At 53.7% G+C, this 25179-nt stretch overlaps 9 protein-coding genes across 9 annotated transcripts; 4 read left to right on the forward strand and 5 right to left on the reverse strand.

Moving 5' to 3' along the window:
- Positions 1-3043: 3043 nt before the first annotated feature.
- G647_08111 (uncharacterized protein) lies at positions 3044-3841 on the forward strand (the record flags this gene model as incomplete). The annotated part of the gene is made up of 1 exon (XM_008732423.1): positions 3044-3841. One exon carries the CDS (start codon positions 3044-3046, stop codon positions 3839-3841), a length of 798 nt encoding a protein of 265 aa, XP_008730645.1.
- Positions 3842-5657: 1816 nt separating this feature from the next.
- G647_08112 (uncharacterized protein) lies at positions 5658-7057 on the forward strand (the record flags this gene model as incomplete). Its single annotated transcript, XM_008732424.1, has 2 exons — positions 5658-5763; positions 5814-7057. 2 exons carry the CDS (start codon positions 5658-5660, stop codon positions 7055-7057), a joined length of 1350 nt encoding a protein of 449 aa, XP_008730646.1.
- A 265-nt stretch (positions 7058-7322) lies between these two features.
- On the reverse strand, positions 7323-7798 carry G647_08113 (uncharacterized protein; the record flags this gene model as incomplete). The annotated part of the gene is made up of 2 exons (XM_008732425.1): positions 7323-7700; positions 7775-7798. 2 exons carry the CDS (start codon positions 7796-7798, stop codon positions 7323-7325), a joined length of 402 nt encoding a protein of 133 aa, XP_008730647.1.
- A 1065-nt stretch (positions 7799-8863) lies between these two features.
- Positions 8864-9194, forward strand: G647_08114 (uncharacterized protein; the record flags this gene model as incomplete). The annotated part of the gene is made up of 2 exons (XM_008732426.1): positions 8864-8989; positions 9090-9194. Coding segments are annotated over 2 exons (231 nt in total), but the record flags the coding sequence as incomplete, so codon positions are not given.
- A 1194-nt stretch (positions 9195-10388) lies between these two features.
- G647_08115 (glutamate-cysteine ligase) lies at positions 10389-12662 on the forward strand (the record flags this gene model as incomplete). The annotated part of the gene is made up of 5 exons (XM_008732427.1): positions 10389-10399; positions 10451-10523; positions 10585-10650; positions 10701-10846; positions 10895-12662. 5 exons carry the CDS (start codon positions 10389-10391, stop codon positions 12660-12662), a joined length of 2064 nt encoding a protein of 687 aa, XP_008730649.1.
- A 919-nt stretch (positions 12663-13581) lies between these two features.
- Positions 13582-15801, reverse strand: G647_08116 (uncharacterized protein; the record flags this gene model as incomplete). Its single annotated transcript, XM_008732428.1, has 6 exons — positions 13582-13935; positions 14008-14293; positions 14391-14948; positions 15094-15425; positions 15499-15587; positions 15645-15801. 6 exons carry the CDS (start codon positions 15799-15801, stop codon positions 13582-13584), a joined length of 1776 nt encoding a protein of 591 aa, XP_008730650.1.
- A 1195-nt stretch (positions 15802-16996) lies between these two features.
- G647_08117 (uncharacterized protein) lies at positions 16997-17819 on the reverse strand (the record flags this gene model as incomplete). Its single annotated transcript, XM_008732429.1, has 2 exons — positions 16997-17703; positions 17771-17819. 2 exons carry the CDS (start codon positions 17817-17819, stop codon positions 16997-16999), a joined length of 756 nt encoding a protein of 251 aa, XP_008730651.1.
- A 412-nt stretch (positions 17820-18231) lies between these two features.
- G647_08118 (uncharacterized protein) lies at positions 18232-19324 on the reverse strand (the record flags this gene model as incomplete). The annotated part of the gene is made up of 2 exons (XM_008732430.1): positions 18232-18518; positions 18577-19324. 2 exons carry the CDS (start codon positions 19322-19324, stop codon positions 18232-18234), a joined length of 1035 nt encoding a protein of 344 aa, XP_008730652.1.
- Positions 19325-19388: 64 nt separating this feature from the next.
- Positions 19389-20496, reverse strand: G647_08119 (uncharacterized protein; the record flags this gene model as incomplete). The annotated part of the gene is made up of 2 exons (XM_008732431.1): positions 19389-19487; positions 19537-20496. The coding sequence occupies 2 exons, from the start codon at positions 20494-20496 to the stop codon at positions 19389-19391; spliced, it is 1059 nt and encodes a 352-aa protein (XP_008730653.1).
- Between the last annotated feature and the right edge of the window lie 4683 nt (positions 20497-25179).

Raw genomic sequence — 25179 nt, forward strand, 5'->3', positions numbered from 1 at the left:
CTTCTCCTTCTCCTTCTCCTTCTCCTTCTCCTTCTCCTTCTCCTTCTCCTTAGTCTACTCATCCTCCCTTCAGTTTAGCTTGGCTTGTCGAGTCTTGTCCTGTCTTGGCCCTCTACACATCGAAAAAGCCACGGAACAGAAGAATATCGGGGTACGACAGGCCTGAAAGATATCGTGCGCGACGGGCTGGCGATTTCACAAAGGCCAGGAACGTCCAGCATTCGACTGTGCAATTGATCTTGCGGGCAAAGATGTTCGCACGCTACTCGTACGCGACGCATCACTCGCCGAACGAACCACGGTTGATGACGAGCAAGCTCATCGAGGGTTCACGGAGGATATCGTACATAGCTACACAGGTATCGCATACGCGCGACGATCGTCTTATCAAGTCATGAGAAATGACTCTCGGCCTCGCGCTGTCGACTACTTTAAATCGACTGACCATAAATCGATGCCGCCAGGGCTGGATCCTTCGGCTGTCAAGCTGCCACAGGCGTATACTGTGCTCATTTTTGGCGCGTCGGACACATTCGGTGAGCTCATGGCGTATAGCTTTGCGAAAGCCAATGCCGCGCATAGTCATTGCATCTCGGGCACTCGACGACCTGGAGGGCGGAGCTGATGACAGCCAAGATGACTCAAGGCTGGCCGGAATAGGTGCAGAAAGTCTTTCAGGGAAATGCCACGGGGATATACTGTGTACTTGGTGACACATTATTTTCATGCCCATGGAGCTGCAGTCGGACGATCGTGCGAAAGGGGTTCTCCGTCGTTGGGTCAATTGCAGTCTGTATCGGAGGAGCCCCAATTGCGAATACAGTACCGGATACACGGTCGGCAAGGTGGCCGAAATTCGACTGCTCGAGCAGGAGTATCTCCACGGGCAGTACCTGCGACTGCTCGAGTACGAGTATCTCCCCAGACGGTACCTCATACGAGTACAAAATATTCTGACAAGGCTCGGTCAGCCTTGCGATCCACCCCGATGTAGTCATGACGCTGATGACAAGTGGCAATACGCCACAAGAGCGTCTCTCCTGTAAGGCCAATTTCTCATATCTAAAGTACAGAGTGGCAGGCGACAGGTTACCTTTCATTTGGTGCTGGGAGTATGGAACTGACATTCTTGGGCCGACCTAACGGACGAGCTTCGATCTGTCCCGGGCCGCCGTGTATACCTGCACTTTGTACGAGTAAGCAGATCAGGGATATCACTGGGATGGAAGCAGGTTATTGGCGAAGAAAGAGCAGGTTGTGGAGAGGGATCTGCGAATGTTCGTGCTCTTGACCAATTAGTCGTGGAAGATAGCACCCAAGATGGTCAGAGGTTGCTGTGCTTGTTCGACACGGGACGCGTTGTTGGCTGCTGCCCAGCGCAGGCCAGGGTTACCAGTACGAGTGCCTCGTACTCGTACAGTGTATCTCATCCGTGCTGGTGTTCTGCAGGTTTGGGATGACGATGCAAGGTACAGCACGTCAGTGAACTCTCATCCAGTCGACATGCTGATGGTTGCATGCGAAGTGACACCCGTCATGCGATCTGCAGGTTGCAGACAGAAATAGAAATTTTCACCATGGCCAGAACATGGACACGCACATGTGATCGCCATTCTCAGTCATTTAGTTTGCATTGCTCTTTCAATGCAACCACTGCGGCCGGGAAGTTGGCTCTGCCGTGTAGGTCACTCTCAAACTTTTTCGCGATTCACCGTACTTTGTCACAAGTGAGTTGTTAGGCGGCTGTCACACCAACCCCCGATGACGCCGTTCCTCGAGACTTTCGCCCAAGCGTGGAAGCACTCATCCGGCACACTGACCGGCGGTGAAACAGGCTGTGGCACAAGAAGCGACGTTTCATCGGCAAGCCACTGATGCAGCAAGCGAACAATGACGCAGGGATGGAGACCAAAGTGTGTGGTAGAGCCCAACTGAGCGTGATGGAACACTCGAGCCAGACGCGACACAACATCAGCGAGACTGCCGACCCGAAGCATGAATCATGATTCGCTCAGTTTGAGGTAAGTCAGCCCCGCCCGGCTGCGCTTGGCACGACCGAAAAGGAGCCGCTCTGGCCGTTGTTGGTCAAGTTCCACCTCGTCGGCTGCGGTGGCAAAAGCCGCCCTTCTACGGTAGTGCAGAGTGCGCATACGAGTAGAAGTACTCAGTACTGGGTACTGTGTAGTAACAGTCAACAGCGACAGGTCCTAACTCAGCTCGTGAGTGTAAGGATACGATGTTACGTTAAGAGAGAGGATGCTGTCTGCATAGCAGGTCAGTCAGGTCTACACAGAGAGCCGGTGGCTGGTGCTGGACCGGACTGGTGATGGTGGCGTGCATCATCAGTGGACCGTTCAATCCGATGTTCCGCTGTAAAGCAGGCTTGTGAAGCCTCGCATGGCAGCTGGCCGTTCGGCTAACCATCGACTTAACTGACTGCGTGGGCTTCTTTCCCGGCCCACGTGCAATACAGAGCCGTACGAGGTTCTCAGCACCACCGCGAAACGCGAAATTGCTTGCCACGACGCCTCTTGTGCTGTATAGCGAGGAGTGCATTAAGTCCTGTACGGAGTACTGAGTAGTGTATCAATAGCTACCTAGGCACCTCGAGAGAACACGAGCTATCACCCTTACCGGGCGCAGGGTGTGGAACACAAGGCCCAGTCATCCGAGCCGACGTGACTACTTGCATACCCGCCTGCCTGGCCGCGTCTGATCTGACAGGGTTCGCAGGTTGGGAAGATCCTGCTTGTGTGGCCATATCAGAGCCACGATTTTCCGCTAACTGCTGCAACCCGGCACCCAAGCACGCAGCTTCCAGCGGCCAGGGCAAAGTCTCTTCTGTGGCATCTCCGACACTCCCTCGCTTCAACACCAGTGGGGAAGAAGAAGGCTTCATATCTTTCACCCAGCCTTTTATTTTCCACCATCCGTCTTTCACTCAAACCTACACCTCTCTCGCTGTCACTCACTACTGCACCTCTTTGGTACGAACCTTCCTTCGCTTGGTCCAATCCTGTCGCCGTCCATCTTTATGCTCAACATGGTCGGCCTACGACACGCATTCGTTTTCGGCACTCTCCTGCTGGGTGCGCTCAGCTCACCTGCGCACGCCCCGGCAGACGATCAGTCACTATACAACTGGGACCTCTTCTCATCATTACTGGATTCCGTCGATCCCGCCGCACTGCACTCTGTCCTACATTCGCTATCGCCCAAGTTCCAGGACGGCGTCTTCAGCAAGGACCGTGCTGCGATCGAGCACGTTCACTCTGAAAACCCAATTATCGCCAGCAAGCTTGTACATCTGGCGAAGAAGAGGCAGGCCAGCAATTCAACCACCACGTCAACAGCCACGCCCTCGACTCCTGCTCAAAGCAGTGCTCTATCAGAATCAAGCTCTCGCGCCGCTAGCGTGTCCTCCATCCTCTCCTCCGCTATTTTCGCATCTACCGTCCCTGCAGCCACCACCGTGACGGTACCTCCGACCACTCCGCCCTCTGCTACACCTGTCGAGACAGATAATGGCGCCGTCGTGTTCAGTACCTTCGGAGGTGGTCTGGTCACCCTCACATCGTCGGCATTGAGTGTGCACTTCACTCCTAGCACATCCACCCATCTATTCTACACAACTTTGCCTGATGGGTCTGTACGCACGTCGACGTCAGTCGTGGTGGTCAATGCTCCAGTGACGGACACCGGTGACGCAACGGGAGCAGCAGGTGCCGCCGCTACCACGGGGAGCGACCCCGGACTGCAGAATGTCGGTTCCTCGTTGAAACTTGGAGGTCTCGTCGCCGTGTTCGCTGGTCTAGGAGGCTGTCTCTTTCTGGCCTTATAACCTCGAACCAAAGTCTTAACGATCAACCCCGGCGGTGTCTTTCACTGGCGGCATATATGACCTTGATTTCTAGTATATAACGATGACACGGCTCAGCATTTCTCTCCTTTGATCAACAATCTGCTACCGCGCATAGCTTTTGGCGTTTTAATCACTCTAGAGTGGAGCGATCTCGAGCTTCGGTCTGGTCGGAAACCAACGTGTACATGAAGGGACTTGTTGTACATGAAGGGATTTGGTAACTGGGAGGACACTATGACTTGGTGCGGACAAAGGTGGCGGTGGGGCTGGCGGTGACAAGCACAGGCGGCGTGTAGCAAGTAGTGTATACTTGCAGAGACAATCGACCAGATTATCTCTATCAACTAATGTGTAGGTGGTCTTGACTCGTATCTGCATGCTGCCACTCACATGTTTGGTTTCTTGCCTTCGATCTGACCCTCGCTCACTCCGTGCTCGGACCCTCGTTCCAACAATTTAGAGTTGATCCAATGTTGGCGACCGATTTCGCAGATACAGCAGTGCAGCAGTGCATGCTTGTTGTTGATGAACGCTCCCTGTGAAAGAGTGTGGACAGACCAATGGTGCCGGGAGCGAGTGTCGTTCTCTCCCCAGAACACCCAGTCACCGCTTGACACGCCACCCAAGACCGAAGACAAGACAATTCACGAGTCAGGACGATCATCACTTTTCCAAGGAGCACATCGCTCTCCCGACCTATATACTCTTAACTCGGAGGAGGATTACGACAGCCTGTTTGATTAACAGGTATACAAGTGGGTTCAGCAGCTTCACCGTCCTGTCAAACTACCAGCTCACCTGGCTTAATCTGCCAGGCACCCATGCAGTCAATTTATCAAGCCTCGAATGACAGCCAAGGGGACGAAAATCCCCTGAGGAAATCAGGAGCACTCTCACAGCACAGTGGCAAGATGGGAGAACAATCCTGAGACAGATCTCAAGCCGCTGGGGTAATCGTGAAACAAGCTCCTGTTTATCGACGTGGCTGTGCAAAAAGAATGCCTCGACACTGGAGGCTCGCTTCGCTTGGGGCAAATTTGGTCTTGATAGCCAATTGCTCGGCACGCGACCGACGCGCATGCGCGCAATCCAGCGTCGTCACGGTGGTTCGATCACCAGTGTCGCGGGGGCAAGAATGGCAGATATTACGACTTTTCAAGCTGGGTGGGAGGCATTGCAGGAGCTCAGTTCCAGCGAAATATTTTCTTTGGTTCGGGCAAAATGTGGTTGGAAAAGCCTGCTGCATGTCGGCAGCCTCCCTTGAGCGCAATTCAAAACATGTGCCAATCGAGCCCCATACCGAGACGGATGCGGGAAGATCAAGAAGCTGTATCTGCAAGCCATCCGATGGTGGGCAGCGTTGAGTGGCTGAAGCCCAGGCTTGGGGGATCAAAAGAGGGGATCAAACAGGGGCAACCCCACTAAATAGTGCAGGGGCTGTGATGCTCATCCAACCTGCCTGCGTCAACTGGGAGCGCATTTGGCTGGGCGCGCTCCTGCCATGAATATCCTGCCTTCATCATGCACTGTGCATCGTGCATCTTTCCTTCCTGCCTTCACCATCCATCACCCAAAGACTGAGCAGTCACTCGACGTTGAGTGTCGCTCCTCCCTCGCTATCCCTTTCTAATACTTCTGTCTTCTGTTGGGAACTCCTCATTCTCTTGGGTCCCGACCTCAATTACTTTTTGTTCTCCCAACTGCGAGTTCATTTCTAGCCCCCTTGCCTTGCATTCGTCTGGAAAACAAGAAAGAGAGAGCTCCATATCCTCAGGTTTCTCACTTACCGATCACCATGCGTACCTCGACACTGGCGACGCTCGCCTTGGGCGCCGGTGCTGCTTCTGCCGCTTCCGTCAAGAGACAAAGCAGCTTGCCCTCCGTCTCGGTCAAGGGAAATGGTGTGTTCCACGCGTCCTTGCGTTTTACACGTGTACTGACCCTGATGAAGCTTTCTTTGCGGGCAATGACCGATTCTACATTCGTGGCGTCGACTACCAACCTGGCGGTTCCTCCGACGTGGCCGATCCCATCGCTGACGAAGCGGGCTGCCAGCGAGATATCGAAGAGTTCAAGAAGCTGGGCATCAACGCGATTCGCGTCTACACTGTCGACAACACTGCGTCTCATGACACCTGCATGAATGCACTGGCAGATGCTGGCATCTACCTTATTTTGGACGTCAATACCCCCAAGTACTCTCTCAACAGAGCCGACCCTGGCCCGTCATACAACGATGTATACCTCCAGAGCATCTTTGCTACCATCGATGCCTTCCACGGCTATAGCAACACCTTGGCTTTCTTCTCCGGCAATGAAGTCATCAACGACCCCGAAACATCTGCTGCTGCTCCATATGTCAAGGCTGTCACTCGCGACATCCGACAATATATCCGCAACCGCGGCTACAGAACGATTCCCGTCGGCTACTCGGCAGCCGATGTTGCAGAGAACCGATTGGAGATGGCCGAGTACATGAACTGCGGTACGGACGACGAGCGTTCCGACTTCTTCGCCTTCAACGACTACTCCTGGTGTTCTCCTTCAACCTTCACCGTTTCTGGGTGGGACCAAAAGGTCAAGAACTTCACCGGTTATGGTCTCCCAATCTTCCTGTCTGAATACGGCTGCAATACGAACACCCGTGACTTTGGTGAAGTCGAGGCTCTGTACAGCACCCAGATGACCCCCGTCTACTCTGGTGGCTTGGTCTATGAATATTCGCAGGAACCCAGCAACTACGGCTTGGTTGAGATCAACGGTAACTCTATCTCTGAACTGCCCGACTTCGGTGTGCTGCAAGAGCAGTTTGCCAATACCGCCAATCCTCAAGGTGATGGTGGCTACAACTCCACTGGCGGTGCTTCTGGCTGCCCTGCTTTCTCCGACCCCAACTGGCTCGTCAAGGATGACCTTCTCCCAGCCATTCCAGACGGTGCTAAAAAGTACATGACTGAAGGCGCCGGAACTGGTCCTGGTCTCGATGGTCCTGGGTCGCAGAATGCTGGTGGTGCTTCTACTGGAACCGCCACTCAAGGCAGTGGACAGGCCACGCAAACTGGCAGCTCTGGCAGTGACTCGACTGCTTCGGGCAATGCCGCGGCGTCCGTCATGGCTCCTGAATGGTCTTTCGCTCCGATGATTTGTGCTGCTGTTGTCCTCGTGTCGACATTTTTTGGCGCGACCTTGTTGTAAATCTGACGGGCCATGGAAGCGTTGAATTTGCACATTGAGGGAAGTTGGCAAACATCCTCGGACTCGGCTTTGTTGGCAAAGCCATGTGCACCAGAACCATTGGTTTTTTTCATTGCGTTTGAAGTTAGGGGCAGGTTATATCGGACTTGACAGCAGGGGAAGTAAGCCTGGCGGATGCTACTGGGCGTTCCATGTGCAATAGACTTGCGCGGCTTATCGATCAGAAACATCATACAACAAAATCACTATACAAACTAATCACAAATCATCCGTGCTTTGGCTTCTGCCGCTGCTGTATCGCCATCTTCAATGCCGTCCGGCCCTTCTCCATGTCAAACGGTCCAGTAAACCATACATCCTTTGCGACAAGCCTTCCCTCGTCGGTGAACTGGACCCCCTCATCGCTTAACAATTTCAATTTCATGGTCTGATTCACTCCACTGGGTGCCTTCTCCCAATCGCCCTTGAACCCACCGACGTATCCATCACTTGCGATCACCCGGTGGCAGGGCACCTCTGGTGCGTATGGGTTGTTGCGCAACGCACCGCCAACTGCTCTGGGACTGCTGGAGAGGGATTTGGCAATTGCGGCGTAGGTGCTAACCTTGCCGGGCGGGATGGCAAGCAGGTGGATGTAGACTTTCTGCGGCGTATGTTAGAAAACCATACCGGGGAGGATGGGGGGAAGGAGAGTGGTAGGTGGGACGTTGCGCTGACTTCTTGGAATTCCGTGATGGGCATTGTCAGGTAGAGTGTACGGAGTCTTTGTGGGAAGATGAGCTGTCTCGAAATGGCAGACGTCCGTGTGTACTGTATATGCGTGCCACACAATCCAGTGCTGGCTCGGCGTGGATTAGGGAGATCCCACAGCTCGACAGAATTGACTGCTCTCTTGACCGCGACTCGACCGCGTATCTGCAATATGTATTACGCGTATATTCGAAGATGAGCGGACGGACAGTCAGGCAGGTAGACTCGCGACTCAAGAACACAGGCGGTCAGAGTCATAAATCCACGGCCTGCATCACTTATTACCGACGTACCTAGGTACCTACCTAGCTGTCTAGTCACGCAGACTCGTCCTTACTGTGGGAGGAAGGAGTCGGCTTATACCCCGGGGGCGCATATGATAGGTCACTTCTAGAGCAACGACGTTTTGCGGGCGGGCGAGTGGTCAAGGCGTACGGAGGATTCGGAGAGAGAGTACGCCCGCACGGCGCGAAAGTGGCACGGCTGCACGTGGGTGAAGGTATTTGTGAGGTATGTACTGTACAGAAAGGACTGCGGTTTTAGACGCAACAGGCTATTTTGGCCTGGAGATTTCTGCAATATGGCCTCTGTGCGAGATAGATTGTCGTCTCTCTGGGAATGCAGTATGAAGTGGCTCCTAGTATGATTGGGATTGGACTCCGTACGGAGTACATTGTTGCTGCATGGCGTCCTTCGTGCGCTGTACTTGTACACAACCTAGACTCAGAAACAAGTCCGGCGGAAACCCACTGCGCGAAAACATCTATTGATCCGCCGCACTACTGCGCTACTGGCCGAGTGCTTCAGTCGCCCCCATTTGGCGCAGCTACACAGTACATCACATCTCGCCGTGCTGAGCTCCATACCCTGCCAGAACTCCGCAGCGCACTTGATCTGAGGACCGGCCGCACAAAATGACGGTCGTAGAGTCAGTTAAGGAGGTCGTCGGCCTTGGCGATGGCGCCGGTATGTCTGTCGTCTGCCTGAGGCAACCTCAACATAGCACCGAGCACATTTCGATTAGAAGCTAACATCACCGGATTCAATGTCACAGCTCCTGCATCCAGACAAGCCATGTCCGAAGCCCGACTACCCCTCGCCTACAGAGACAGCTGTGCACACCTTTTGATCCCACTGAATAAATGCCGACACGACACTTGGTTCTTGCCGTGGAAGTGTGAGGTGTGTTCTCTTCCCCATTTTCCGAGCATCAGCAAGAGATTGGCCCAGCATTTCTATATCGGAAAACAGTGAGCATATGTACTGATGTGATGAGTGACAGAATGAACGACACAGCTATGAGAAATGCCAGTACGAGGAATTCAAGAAGCGAGTCGCGAAGATGGATGAGATCCGGGCAACCAGGGCGAATGAGCAGAGAACATTAGAGCAATAAAGCGAGAACAGTAGGGCCCTTTTCCAGTGCGGTAGGACCGCTTTGGCTGTATATACGGACGTGCTGCATTGGTTGGCGTCGAGGCAGTCAGGCAGCGAATGTCAAGCCTTGAGAAGAGACCCTCTCAGCGACTTGACGCAGAAGCGACTCCAGCAGAACAGATCGGCGCAACGAGAGTCTATATCATACAACGAGGACGACTTGCAAAAGACGACTGCAGGTGCAGAAGTCACGTGGTCTGGTGCTTTGTTCAGCTGCAATTTGTGTGTGTTTCGAATGTCAGCATTCGTACGTCAAGAACCGCCAACAGCATTTCTTTCTGGTCTCAGTCTCTGCCTAGTCAGAGCTCGTTTTCGGTCTGACGCCGATACTGTCACTGCACTAAGTAGTTGATCCGGTCCGATCTGCTATAAAAGAAGCGACAACTTCGACTCAGCCGGTACGATTGCTGAAACGGTGCATGAGATGCAGGTCATCTCTCACGTCCCCCACGTTTTGCGGTCGATTGGAGTGAGCGCTTCGGACTGCTGCGTCGGAGCGGATATCACCGGACATGCAGAGCAGAACAGAGCATTATCTTTGCGAGCGTGGCCGTCGCATCCCACACAAGCCGGCATGTGGAGGTATCAATGCGTCAATCGCGGTCCGGATGACTAATCATTGAATATGTGCTGTGCCTCGACCGTCAAAGGCCTTCTCACCCCATGCGTCCGCAGTCAGCGTGCAAGTGATCGATGGCGAGATTTTCTCGGCTGTCGGTGTCCTTGCACCGCCATCGGCCTAAATAACCGTGGCGTGTACTTGTACTTGAGAAGGTATCAAACTTTGGCCGCTCACACAGGATCCGCCCATCCACATCGTCTCATCCACTTGCGGCTACTTCCGCCCGCAAATCCATTTTTCTGTGACTGCAAAAATTGAATAAGAAAACGTCACGATCACGGCGTCTACACAGGATCGCCTCTTGGACAGACGGCACGCACAGCTCTTATTGATTGGTTACAGCGTAACCATGCTCGTCTCGTGAATGGCTTCCGCACTCCAGCTATACCACTTCGCATTTGCCGGAACAAGGGGAGACCTCGCTTGATGGACTGACCGGCCGCTCACCACGGAATTCCTCAGCTTCTCTTCTCGGCCAGTTCCTGCGGCTGCAATTTTGCATTTGACGACCAAATCTCCGACATGGGTCTTTTGTAAGTCGTAACTGCGCTTGACTTCGGCCGATGTTCTGATCCAATCTGCAGAGCGTTAGGCACGGCCCTGGACTGGCCGGACGCAAAGAAAGCGGCAGGTCAAGTGCGTGAATGGGGTATCGAGGTAAGACCTGCCGCTGCAAATGCTGATATTTTACAAGATCTAGAGACTGACGCTGTCCAAGCAACTGCTCGGGATATGGCGCAAGGCCAAGGGTAAAGAGCGTGATGCTCTGCTTTGGGGTGACGAAGTAAGGTCCCTTCGGCCGAATGCCGGACCGGGTCACTGAGCCTTGTCCAGATTGAATATCTCGTCGTCGCAATCGATGGTGAGCAGAAAAAGGTCCGTCTGTCGCTGTGTCAGGCGGACGTGTTGAAGGCATTGGCCAAAGACGAAGCTCTTGCGGGCCGGGATGTTACAGTGCCGGACCTCCAGAATGGCATTGCGTGAGTGGATTGTCTGACCGGTCGTGAGCCTCGCGCTGACTTCCCCAGTCCCACCGGTGCCCTTCCCACATTCCATCCCGAGTTCGGCCGGTTCATGCTGGAGGCTACGCCCGGGAAGCCTTGGGGCATCGACTTCAAGGATCTTCTTGCCGTGGAGGACGACATGAGGCTGCGCCGCGAAATCGCAAAGGCGCATATGGACCCTGACCAATTCCCGATCACGCTGACGACCTTCCCTCGCCTCGGTCTGCCGGATACGATCAAGCCCGATTATCCTCCTTCAGGCCCGGCGTTGCGGTCACAGTTCGTTCCCGATGAGATCGCCAACCCGCACATCCGCTTCCCCACACTGGCTGCCAATATCCGATCACGAAGAGGGAGGAAAGTCGAGCTTAATGTCCCTGTTTTCAAAGACAGGAACACACCGTCGCCGTTCAACGACCCGACTGTCAACTACGATCTGCACAACTGGCCTGAAGATGACGACGTTCGGAATGGTGCCGTCAAGCAAGATTGCGTCTACATGGACGCTATGGCCTTCGGCATGGGCAGCTGCTGCCTCCAGATCACATTCCAGGCCAAGAACATCCGCGAGGGTCGGACACTTTATGATCAACTCTCGCCTTTGGGCCCGATCATGCTGGCCATCACTGCCGCCACACCGATTTACAAGGGCTTTCTCGTGGACACCGATGTGCGGTGGAACCAGATTTCCCGAGCGGTCGATGACAGAACTGCCGAAGAGCTGGGTGAGAAACCGCTGAACAACGACCGATGGCGGATACCCAAGTCTCGCTATGCCAGCAACAGCACCTACATCGCACAAGACCATCGGCTACGACAGGAATATATGGACCCGGATCTCATTGTCAACGAAGAATTGAAACAGAAACTCCTGGATGGTGGCATGGACGATTTGCTCGCCACCCATTTCGCCCACCTCTTCATCCGCGATCCCATCGTGATTTTCTCCGAAGACCTGAAGGAACTCGACCCGGAAGGATCAAATCATTTCGAGAACATCCAGTCCACAAACTGGCAGCACATGCGGTTCAAGCCGCCTCCCCCAGGCGCGGATATCGGTTGGCGGGTGGAGTTCCGCAGCATGGAGATCCAGATCACCGATTTTGAAAACGCCGCCTTTGCCGTGTTCATCGTCCTTGTCACACGCGCCATCCTGAGCTTCGACCTGAATTTCTACATCCCCATCCCGCGGACCACGGAGAACATGGAAACGGCGCACGTCAGGGATGCAGTCATGAGGGAGAAGTTCTGGTTCAGGAAAGATCCTTTCCCGAAGAAGAGGACCCCGAAGCACTCGCCGGTACAGTCGCCGGTGCTGAATGGAGTCAGTGAACCGTCCTCGTCGACAGGCCCGCCGTCGACGCTCCAGAACGGTGCGCAGGAATTGAACGGCTCGGTGGATTCTCCACTCGGTCCTGTCGAGGAGGAATACTCGCGCCTGTCGATCGACGAGATCATCAACGGCGCACAGGACGGCTTCCCTGGTCTGATCCCCCTCGTGGAATCATATCTCGACAGCGTGAATATCGACATCGACACGCGGTGCCGCCTGGCCGTCTATCTGGACCTGATCAGGAAGCGAGCCAACGGTACATTGTGGACGGGCTCGAAGTGGATGCGGAACTTCGTCCTCACACACCCTGAGTATAAGGGTGACAGCGCTGTCAGCGACAAGATTGTGTACGACCTGTTCGAGGCAGTCCGAGAGATCGAGCGGACCCAAGGAAAGAAGAAGCACACGGGTTGGGAGATGCTTTCTGCGAGGGAGAGGCCGAGTGGTCTAGATGATTGATTATTCCAACTTTGATGCCACGGAGCTATCGGGGTTCGTTAGAATCAAGGAGCGGCAGATTGGTCGGTTGGTTATGTTTGTCCGTCCCGCCTTGATGCCGCGGATACAGTACCATTGATGTTCCCCTGCATAAGACGAGCAGAGTAGGGAGAACGACCCACACTCGAGATCATATATAGCATTTGGTTTCATTTCGAGTGCCCCCGTGTATTGGAATGTTCGGCCTATGACCCGCCGGTGTGAGTTAAGTAGTATACAGGATGTCATTACGATATTGAACCCTCACCCTCACCCCCACCTTCAGTAAACATCTGGCGTCCCTCCTCCTCCTCCTCCTCCTCCTCTCCCATCGGGATATAGTCGCAAAGGCAGTACCGATGGCACGTCGGCGAGAGTGGAGAGTAGAGCGACTACGTAACTTTGACTAGAACGGTCTGACCCGGCACCCGGCTAGAGCGCGAAACAACACGCCACGCCACCCAAGGGCCAACGACGACGACAAAACGATACAGGCACAGGCTAGGAAATATGTTAACATGAAGAGACTACTTACTGTACGTCAGAGAGGCAGGCAGATCACCAACCAGGGAAGGTTCAAGATGACACTACTTAAGCCCAATCAAGAGTCCGGCGGGCCGGTTTCATTTGTATAATGTCGTGAAGATAGAGTGCGTGCCGTCGAATTCAATATTGTACGAGGCCGACCGTTGGGCTTTTGTGGTAGTATCGCTTGAGAGCACTATCCGCTGTATCCCTTGGCCACATAATTCGAATGGGTGGGCACTGTAGCGCTTTGAGCCGTGCACGGTGCAGACTCATTTGTGCATCATAGAGGGCGAACGAACCCTTGGATTGACCTATACGAGTAGTATTCATTGCCACTGGACCTAGCCTCAACCTTGCTAACACCTTCACTCGTTCAAGACCTCCTCTTGGTCCATGGCGCCCAGCGTCTCGATCGAACTTGACTCTCCTCGTGGGGATCTTCATGCGGATCGCGCGTTTGCGTCTCGTCCCGGTAGCCGACTTCCTTTTCTTCATCACTGGGCCCATCCCCTGGGGCGCCGCTTGATCTCTCCTCGTCAAACGAGGCAGAGGTGCCATCGACGTATACGACGCTGAATTGCCGGTCACCTTGGTCGCCCTTCTCACACCACACGCTACTGGTCTCGGGAATGGGTTTCCACCGGCAGAAAAGATAGTATGTCGCCATGGCGACCAGAAACCCCGCGAAAAAATTCACTCGGTAGATGTACACTGCGCCGATCGGGACCTGTTGGGAAAACATATTTTGGTTAGCCGCAAACCCTTTCTGGGGGAAAGTCCTTCAGAGCAACACACACACCTTCGTCCCGACGGCATCGGCAAAGCCAACCACGTTGATGAGAATGCCACAAATGTAGGCCGCGTACGCTCTCCAAGAGAAGCCAAAATGAAAGTAGTATGGCGAGCCCTTCCGTGCCGAATAGAGGTCCTTGAGAGAGAGATATCCACGGCGGACCAAATAGTAATCGCAAATCATGACTCCAGCTATGGAAGATAGAAAGACGCTGTAGGATGATAGGTACGTTGTGAAGTTGTTCGAAGTGCTCAAGAGATTCCAGGGGCACATGCACAACCCGACAATCGCGCTGAAAGCCGTTAGCTTCAAGAACCGAATTAGGGTGACCAGTAACTGGGAAAGACCAGGCAATGCCAGCACAGGCAGGCGTGAAGTGCGTCACTCACCAGATGTATCCTCCTCGGCGGATGTTGAGGTAGCGAGGTAGCAAGGCTGTTAGGTCCGTACCTGCTGAGACACTGTTTGCTGCAATATTGGTACCGAGTTGAGCCAGGACGAAACCGGCGGCGATAATAAACACACCAAATCGCTCAGCTGATGAGGCATCGTCCAAAAGAAATTGAGACAGGAGATCCAGGGGGTTCCAGATAGCAGTGCCGTAGATGACCTTTGACGAAGACGATACGATGATGCCGATGAAGGAAGTTACCGCAAATCCGAAGGGAATCGTCAGAAGTTGGGGCAGGAACGCATTGCTCGGTTTCTTTGCGAAACGAGCAAAGTCCGGATCATTGACAATCAAGGTGGCAAAATTGGCGATTGAACTCATAATGCCAGACACCCAGCCCCAAGCCAGTGTAGAGCCGGAGGAAGTCGCCGGTTGATGGACAATAGGGCCGATTCCATGAGCTCTTCCGATGGCCCATCCGAAGAATGCTATTCCCGCAATGGGAACGAAGATTGCTTTGGCTGTGAAAAGGTGGCGGATGGTGTGTACCGGGAACCTACGAAGCTGTCAGAAGATATGCGGATTTGGTATGACCTGCTATGGAGGGGCCGCCGGAGGAATTCAGCTGGAACAGCCCGCCATCGAAGCGAATGCTATACTGGGAGACCGGCAAAATGCACGAAGAGAGAGTTCGAACATACCAAATCGCGGGAAGGGAGCCAGCCCAGAAAATGAAAAATCCCACAAAGTCGCGCGTATTGGTCCCAGAACCTTCCATGGTATTGTCAAGGTTGTTGAATGAGGGCCAGATGGCTCGTATCATCAACACCACACAATTACCACCGATCCAGGCCTGCACGCCATACCAGATGCACGCCATGGCTGCGCGGTTGAAGACGGGCCACAGTGAACCCCATATGCCAAAGGAAGCCCTTGAAACAACAGGGAAGGAAATATGGTAGGTGGCGCCGATGCGTCCAGTCATGCAGATGAAGCAGGCTGCGATAAAATATCCGATCCACACGCACAACCGCTGTCGAGAAACCATTAATGCATGCTTGTTCTTGCGCCAACCGAGACCACCTTCGCAGAAACGGATGACTTACGGCATGCCACCACGCAAGACCGTGCTGTGTAATTGACGCTGACGCGATCATCCAAGTATTGATGTTGAACGAGTCAGCAATCCAAAAGGCTAAATGGCGTCAGCGCGTAACTCTCGTCAAGGGATGGAGCCCCGGGTCGTACACACCGACAAAATTCCAGTTTCCCCATTTGCGACGAGCCTCTTCGACCGGTTTCAAATCATGGTTCGTTAGAAACAACTGTGCATTTGTCAAGCCGGGCTCTGAGTCCACCTCAAGCTTGCGCAGTAGGCCAGCCGCCTTTGAATCTCCGAATCTGCCCATGGCGAGAGCGACTTGTTGCTGGATATGCCTGGGCAGGAGAGACAGAAGCCAATGAAGCACAGTCCCACTCAGAGTAACCTCACTGCCTGATGACTTGTGGGCAGACGAAGGAGCACTTTCTGACCCTGACAGCAACGGCTCCGAAGCCTCCCAGGGAGAAGCTCTCGCGGGTTGAGATGAAGACGGCGGAAGTTCGTCTAGCTCTAGTTCGGCATAGCTCGGGGTCGACATGGGCATGGAGGCAGATATTATGTACGTCGCGTGCCAAAAGCAAACCCTAGCAGGTCCTCAACCAGGTATGGAAGCCCAGCTAGCCTGATGTCATACCGAGGATGATCGACCGCGGACGAGCCAGGAGATCCACCAGTCAAGCTGACGAGATAAAGCTACGCAGAGTCGTACTGGACCGTGGCATGTAGCGAGGATGAGATGGAGCTGGACATGTGGCTAGATCTCTGATAAAGCAACAAATGGCGGCAGATGGCGCATCGCAGTCGTGCGACACAAGAGGTGACGAGCCAGGCGTAGCTGCGGTTTCCGACGGTGGACGCTGCAAAACAGTCCTCGTGGTCGTACGGATGACCTTTTGCACAGCGCACTAATTGAGCCGATCAGCGCTTCCCCACACATGGCCGCCGCTCGCTAGTCCTCGACGGCGCAGTTGGTGGTTTTCGCGTGGACCGCATCGAATGATCCTACTGATTTCGAAGCTGAATGCACGCAGTCCGTTCCGAGATTGGCTATGGCGACACGAGCTTGGCGCACTTCGGGGTTAGAAAACTCTGTCAGGATCTGTCAGATGATGGGTTGCTGCCGCAAAGCAAAAGAACGAAAACCTATGACCACGAGGAGCTTGACAGGATGCTTGGTGCGGGGCTGGAAGCAGAGGATGACTTGATGAGATCAAGTAACTCCAAGCCGCCCAGAATGGCCAAGGCCATTCTTATCAAAAGCGGGTGCAAAGGCATCAAAGGCTCGCGATTCCCATCAGACTGTAGATTCGCCGGACGCACTTCCGACAAGGACGCGTCTCGAGCATTCGTAAGCGAGAATAAGACTCGCCTCGGCACCGGCGCGCTGACGACGCAGCTCGAAAATCGCTTGCATGCCCCCAAAACGACGTCGCGATCCATCATGCTGTGACCACCGCTGGCCGTGGAGTTGGCATACGTGCAAAGACGCGGGAGAGCCCAAGCTACGAACCACAAAGCATTCGTAAGAGCTTGTTGATGAGCCTCGGAAGGAACCCCTTGGTGACTTTTTCTGCTTCGTCATACTGTCCATGTTGCTGTTGATGTTGCTGTGGCCGCGGGTGATACTGCTGCTCCTGTTGGCCGCCAGAATAACCTTGCTGATGACCAGGGTAGTGCTGGTATCCTCCCCAGCCATTGATATCATGTTGCTCAACGGGGCTGCCGTCAAGCTTCACATATATTCTGCCCTCGTTCTCTTCTGTAGAATACTGCAGGCCGAGTTGCTGGCAAACTTGTTCCACGCGAGGCTTGATCTTCTGAACGTGATTCGCGCTATGGTTGCCTTTGCCGACGATAACATGCAGGTGAGTCTGGCCGTGCGATTGCGCGTATCTGATGCGTTCTTCAAGAATATCCTCGGCCTCCTCGACAAACTGCCCGTGCAGATCTATTGTATCCGCGGGCACCCTCCCACCTGCATTGTTTTCTCGGAAAATGAACTCCGACGCCTGCTTGTTGTACATCTCCATCTTCGCTCCATGCTCTTTGCCCTCTTGCGAGAGCGCATGGGCAGCAGCGCCGTCACCGTCTTGATATGCTTGTTGCGATCTTTGAAAGCAGTTGGCGCGTTTGGAGGCTTCTTGACGTGCGAGATTTCGGAGTCTGTCGTACTCCTGTTCGGCGGCTTGGGACTGATTGTGGTTGAACGCTGCATAGGACCTTCGTTAGCATACCTCACAGGGGAGAAGCTCAGGTGGCAGGTAGAATGGCCTTACGTCTTGCTCCTACACGCGTTCCATGCTGCGTCGACATTTCGTAGGACATGTTGCACGCGTGAGTCGATGAGGATTGGCTAACTTGCGATACCTCTAGAATAGAAGGGTGTCGAGAAGGCTGAGGACCCTGGACAACTAACGCGCGAGAGTCTATGTACCTTGAATACGGACGATGTAAGAACAACAAGTCGTTGATGGTCGACCAGAAAGCTGCACGGGAGAGATCTGCCCAGCGATCGGCTGTAAGATGCGATCTCGGAAGCCGTAGCTGCATCTGGGGAACCCTGCGTGCCGTGATGACTAAGCCTAGGTGATGAGTTGATGGTGGGTGGGTGAGAGACGGGTGAGTTTGCGCAGTATGCACTATCGGAGCCATCGGTAGCCAGTCTTGTGTTTGGTGGCAGCGGACTTCTTTCATTGCAGAGATGTAGCACATCCGCAGGCTATCATGATTCGTCAGGTCATAAAGCTGCCAGCTTGCTTTCATAGCACATCGCCAGCTCCCGCAGGATATTCGCCATGCGTGGAGTAACACCCCAGACCCAGGTATCGTCATAAAATCCCGCCCAATATCGCGCCAGCTTGGAGGCTAATGAAGACTCCATCTCAGTGCCAAATCCGTCCTCGACCTCTGAAAGAAGATTCTTTACCGCCTGCATGGTCTGCGCCTCGAGCTCGCTGATTGGACCACCTTTGCCCGTCCTCGTCTCGACTTCGATGGCGTGTACCCATTTCGTGACCAGTAGTGCTGGTTTCAAGAGTCAGTGACGGGCCTGGAAGACGAAACTGGGCACAAGATGACTTACCAACTTCCCATCCTGCCAAAGCATGACCGACCGCCCAAGTAAGGGCAGCCGTCTTCTTGATGAGCATTGTTCCCGCTTTGTAAGGTATCAGCATGCCTTCGAATGCCCGACTCACAGCTCTGGCGACCAGGCTGCCCCGATTCTGCGGCATCGCAACGAAATCTTCGATGGAAGCAGTAAATTCTTCCTGGCTTTCCTTCAGTAGCATCATCGAATCTGCCGCGCTGTGCCCTGTAAATGCCCGACAATAGCTGACACGCAAAAGGGCTAGGCAGTTGAACAGCAGCGGTGTCTCTGCCTCTGTCCATGGATAGTCTGCGTCAGAGCTGGCTTGCGTGATCAGGGCACGACATCTCGAAAGTGCGGCTTCGGTTTGTGCAAGGGTTTGTGGCTTTTGAGTGTCGTCCACCTGTCCTGGGCTCAAGAACCCGCCGAAGAAATACGAGCCCTGTGTGATGTGCCAGATGTGGATGGATATCACGTTGATTACAACACTGATCGCAAATGGAGACCACTCCCAGCATTCTTGCGGCACGCTCTTCGTTGAATTACCATTCATCACCATCGAGACCGCGTCTTTGACATTGAGCGGTGAGCTCTGGCCTCTTCGTAGGGCGGCTTCGTGCCACTGATCTTCCGTGAGTGCGTCCCACAGTGACTGATCGCACGGCATCTCGATGTAACCGTCCGAAACCACCGAGTATCCGGGCGGGATACCATAGGTCATTGTGACAAGATTGCCGAACATTATTTGGCCGTAAAGTACTCTGGGTAATATGTCAGGGAGAGATTGCCAATCGCGTGGACCTCAACTACCTTTTGACGCTCTCTCTCTCGATCCACTCCCGCCATGTCAGTGGCTCTGCTTCGGTTCTCCGAAACCGCACAATGGGTGCGAGCTCGCGAAAGTCCTACGACCAGTCAGAGATTTTCCATTTCATTATACCGTGTCATACTCACTATGAGGAAGTCACCAAGATGCACGATAGCCTTGGAAATTACTTCTGAATCACCACTGAAGCAGCTAAGCATGGCAAGTAAGAGACGAGTCTGACTCTGCCAGAGAGCGTCGGGTGTCGACTTCCGTAATCGAGGTCCCGGACGAACCCAGTCTTCCAGCAATCGGGGCTTTTTGTGGAGATGGTCACCACGGTCAACAACGGCGGCGGCGAGTGCTTGGTCGGCCTTCAGGTATAACGAGGCAGAGACCTTTCTTTCAAGGCGATACTGGGCGCCAATTGCGCATATGGCGAGGACCAGAGGAGCTGGTGTGCTCTCAAGGTCCATGGTTTGAATATGAAATATGGGCAGGTGAACATGGAAAGCGTCAATATATGTCCGAATGCATTTCTGAAGCGCAGCAGCGGTGGGTAATCGAAAGTTGCTCACTTCCTCAGGACATAGCCTGCTCGACAGGTCTTGGAGTAAATGATGTCTCATCGACTCTGTAAAGACAAGCGGTGGTTGCTTTGAGTTCTTCGTCGGCGGAACCTGTAAGCTCAACGACTTCTCTGGTTCGGCACGGGTTGTGACAAACGCCCGTCCCGGCGCCTCGTCCCATGCGGACGAGTATTCTCGGGCATTGGGCTCTGTGTGGATTGTAGGTCCCCATGTTTGACTGCTATCGTCGACGGATGGCGACTCATTCGTGGCTAGGAGATGAGTTTGCTGAAAGCCATAGTCTTGCATGGAACTCTGGCTGGAACCTGAAAAATTCTCCAAAGGCGACCAACCGTCCGTGTTGAGCGGAGGCAGGGTGAACGCTTCAACCTGCTTAGCAGGTAGACCCAGAAAGGGATCGAAGAAGTCGAGGAACTCGAGATCCCCGTCCAAGTCAGGGAGAGGCACGGAACTGGGAAAGGTCCGCATCTTCTCCAGGTCGGAAACGTCGACGCTGAAATCGCCCAAATGCAGCCCCATTGTCGAGGGTAGATCCTGAAGTGTAGCAGACCCAGCTCTGGCGCTTGAGTCTAATGAGTGGTCAACTGAAAGATCGGCACTCTTTGCATTGACCCGAATTTTCTTCGGCGAGGGACTTGTTGGTTTGCCGATATCCGACCTTGCTGCTGAGTGTGAGGCATGTTTGGATACGGAGCTCAAAGAATCTCCTGTAGGCCGGTTGAGCTTCGTTCGAGCGGTTGCGGAAGAGTGTCCCGCAATGCCACCGGTCTCATCGATGGCTTCGTCTCCAGATGCGGGAGGGCTGGTCGAGGTATGCTTCGCTAAGACCTCCGTCAGGCACTACCCCGTTAAAGCTGGAATGACCGTACCTGACGACGATTCGTATGATCCATTTATAGCACTCGCTACTTGTTCTGGCGTGTGCAATGTCCTCTCATGGCGGACGAGGAGGTCTCTGAACGAAACGGATATCAATAGACTGCCCGATCAGGAATTCAGCGCCACCTTTACCTTCTGCTGTATCTTCTTCGACATACTCTGCAGCCGAATGGCTTCTCCTGCGTATCTACGGGAGTCGTTAGCGAATGGTCCAGGGGAGAGAGCTTCAAGAATCATCGCAGCGTTGGCAAGAAAAAAGGTAGCTTACGGCCCCGCTGATGGCGAATGCAGTGCTCACTGCGTTTGAAAGCTCGAGAGCAGACACTGCATACATGCTTCCTCTTTCCGGCAGAGTTCTCTTTATCAAGCTTCGGAAACACAATGGTTGAAGTGCCGATGAGAGCCATGGCGGCGAAAGTCCGTTATCAGGTGCTTTTGTCATACAGAGGTGATGCAAGAGAAAGATCTCACATCTGCGAACTGAGCTTCTGGAGAAGCGAGGGTCATGACCCTTCGTGTGCCACCTATCGGCAGACCCATGTTCTAGCCGTCGAAAAACGTGCCCGGGACGCGGGCTTGTACACTTTCAGGCCTCGATCGTGGGGCCCAATTGCGGAGGGAAAGGTCAGCGAATCTTGGAAACCCACATGGCGGGCTGATCGCAGTGGCTCATTGGTGAAGAACGAATTAAGTGGGATCTTGGGGTTGGAGAAGCCGCCTCGAACATGAGCGGAGAAGCCAACGGTGCCAGCGCTTAGGTCGTCCTCCTCGCTATGCGGAGAAGTCTGTGCCTTCACAACTCAGTGTTGGAGCGCATAAATCATGCAAGATCCGAGAGTGATCGTCATGTGCTGGACTGGGAATCCCAGGTCACGGCTTGAATGTTGAAGCGTTTTTCAAATTGCTGGGGGAGCGAGGCTTCCCATGCGACGAGAAGCCAGCGATCGCTCACGATAAAAACATTTTGTATGAATGGAACATATGACAATCTCCTGCTTGGCTGAACGGGTCTTGTAGAATATGCGTGGATAATCCTCATTTGACAGACGCCTTCCTTACAGTACTTGGTTCATGTCCCATGGAGTGTTGTTTTCAGTTGAGACTCTGGTGATCCTCGAGACGGCTGTCAACAGAGGGAACCCGGAAAGTTTTCAGGCAAAAACCGACGGTCTCTTGACTTTTTGGAGAACGTCCTGGCCTACGAGGAGCGCAGCTGTGACACGATTCATGGGAGATGGTTATTCATAATTTCGCCCAAGAGACCTTACGCCCATTATGCTCGATCCGGGAAACAGAATTTACCCCACATCGCGAACGCTGCTGGCGAGGCTGATGTGGGGTCGCTTGAGGTATGGAAATTGTTACTGAAGACCAAGCGAGACTGTCGTTGTCTGGATACTCGGCCTGCATCTCGAGCATGCGACCGACCTGGAGAAGAGATAGCCAAATCTCAGCCGACGGGTGACCTACGCAGCAACTCAACACGGTGGGGAATTTGCCCTGGAGCGCAAGGCTGTCTAGGTGGGCAAATACTGTGTAACTTTTGGACATCAACATCACCGCCTGACACTCCCGTCTAAAGATAGATCACTTTCCAGAACGGGGGAGTACCCTAGCTGCAGAGTGTCGCAACACGTCGTCCCGAATGTTGGCGAACTCTGAACAAGGAGAACCTAGAACTGACAGCCAACGTGATTCTTGAAGATGAGGGCGAGGGAACCACAATTCCGTCCATACCTGTCGATAGCCTCTCCCGTTGGAGAAAAGAGTTTTCATCTTCGTGATAGACATCTTGACTGACATCTGTCCCAAGCTCGGTTTCTGCTGTGCGTCTTTGTGCTCGTGCGCTGAAACCTCAGATCGCGGTTTGGACCCCTCCAGAAGCTCCTCAAGGTCGTTAGAATCTGACCATCACGCGTTGGCCGACATTTGTGATATTGGATTGTGATTCATTCAATCACTTCGCATGACCGGTTGGTTTTGGCAGGCGAGGACAGCAGCGAAGCGACTCTTCTCGTTACAGTTTTAGCGAGGAACTCATCCGGTTGGAGTCAAGATGCCGATCCCTCAGTCCCTTTACGTCAAAGCGGCTTTGATCTTGACATTCCCACGCTCAATCGAGACATCCGATATCCCAATGCGACGATGCTTTATTTCGAGCCGGGATAAATAGGCGAATCGTAGAAGACAGCAATCATGGTAGGCACCTTGTTGGCAGCCTCGACACGTCAAGCAAGCGCCGAGTCCGGAGAGCGCGATAGCGTCAGCGGGCATGATTTGATGGCGTTGCCGGGTTGGTGGGAAGCAAATTGTGGCACTGATCGGCAATGCAGAACACAGCAAAGGTTAAGGGCTGGACGAATGATCATCATTTCACTACTTCTCGGAGTCGGAGAAGCAGGGGAACAAGCAGGGGCGGGCGCTTTCCACAAGGGGAGCCCTGCAGAAGTCCGACAGAGTGAAAGGGCCTTTGCTCTCACGTTCAACTCACATGAGCGATGTAACTTGCACGCAAAGACGAGACTTGACTGCTGTGGGATGACTCGAGTAACGAGTGTAAAGATGAAACAAGGGACGCAAGATGTCACCCTTTCCGTGCATAAGTTGGTGGCCAGATCGACCGCTCCGCTTGATGAGACCCGTAAACCTGGGTCGGGCGTCCGTATGCAGGTTTAGCTCCACACCTTCCTGATTGACTTTACCCAATCTACGAGATTTCAGGACAACTATGGCTGGCGCTTGCAAGGATCCAGGCATCGTCGATCCGATGAAAATCTCAAGCTCGAAGCGACAACATCTGGCCGAGTCGGCAACTTGAACGGTTCTCTGATGACCAGGCCGAAGTTCAGTCGCCTCTCACCAACAATGCCGAAAGTCTATGCAAGAGCCCAGTGAAATACCAGTGAAACAGACTGAAAACAAGCCCGATCTCGAGGCATTCACAAGCCATCATCACATGATACGTAATGGAGTAAGTCATACGGGAAGGAACTGGTGGAATGAGCTTATCTCGCTGTTTCTCGGTTGCTACGTCGACCTAAAAGCCATTGGTACGCAGGATCCAGCATCAGAGTCTCGAGTTGGGCGCCACCATCTTGTGTACTGCGTATTTCGCAGACGTTCTGCGGAGAATGGAATGCACTAGAACTGCGGACTGTGAAGCCCCGAAGCAAAAGCCCAAAAGTGTGCAGCAACAAAGAAAGGGACTTTATAACCGTTCGGGTGAAGTCGGTTTCTGGAACTGTGTGCTGCTTTGTTACGGTTGCGCCCATTTTCCTGGGTTGAGACAGTACGTAGTTCCAGATGCAAGTCTGCAGGCACACGGAAAGGAATATAAAACCTGGAGCGATGGCTCCCCCTGCGCCAAAACAAGATGACCATATCCCGAAGCAGCCTGCTAAGGTGCAACCAAGTGGGCAGTTTCAGGTGTCGACCAAGGCCAGGTTGGCTATCTAGGCAAGGACAAGGGTAGAGGCGGCAGCCAGTGAGAATAGCTGGAAAAGCGGTGGGTGAGAGTGGGTGGCACCATCATCAGTAGCGCGGTGGAAGCTTGACACGACAGTGTCCCAGCACGAAGATAAAGTGACAGCGAGGCAACAGCCGGTGCCCATTTCACCAGAAGAATGCTTGTCTCTTGACACTAGCTTTGTGACGTGACCAGCGAAGTGTTAATATTGAAGAGACCAGCAAATGCTGAACTTGACTTGAGGTTGAGTCAGTGTAGCAAGTTAGGGCCTGGAGGGAGCAATCTATCGTCCGAGACCCTGAGGTGCATAGACATTTTCCTCCTTTCTCTTCTGGGGGAACGCAATTGAACTGGAGCACTAGTGAGCAAGTAGCTGCTGAACTGCAGCTGGCGGTCGCCACTAACGTAAACTCCAGCCGGCAAGGGAAGTCTCGCGCCATAGCAGCGACCGACTGGCCAACCAACTGACAGCCAGGAGAGGAGCAAGCCCGCCGGCAAGACCCATGCTCGCCTAAGGATTGCGCTCCTCTTGCGGGTGTCCAGCTTGGAGCTCCAAGTGGCTTTGCGACCAGACCTTGGATTTCTCGATTCCCGGCCCTTGTCTCTTTTTCGCCGTAGCGTTGGTGTCCCCTGCTTCGCTTGTCGTCCATCCTCATTCATCAGCGCAAACTGCGCTAGCCACTGCAACTCCCCTGCACGGATTGATCATCCCAAGAAAGTCCATTTTCATCCCCGTCTTTCCAGCTCCTCCAAACAGTTGGACCCGACCACCATCTTTCCCTCAATCAGCTCCTCTCCTTTGTACATTATCGTCATCTACTCTTGCCTGTTCCTGTAGAACAACATCCTCCTGGGAG

The sequence above is a fragment of the Cladophialophora carrionii genome, assembly GCF_000365165.1.
Source record: "Cladophialophora carrionii CBS 160.54 unplaced genomic scaffold supercont1.7, whole genome shotgun sequence".
Lineage (NCBI taxonomy): Eukaryota > Fungi > Ascomycota > Eurotiomycetes > Chaetothyriales > Herpotrichiellaceae > Cladophialophora > Cladophialophora carrionii.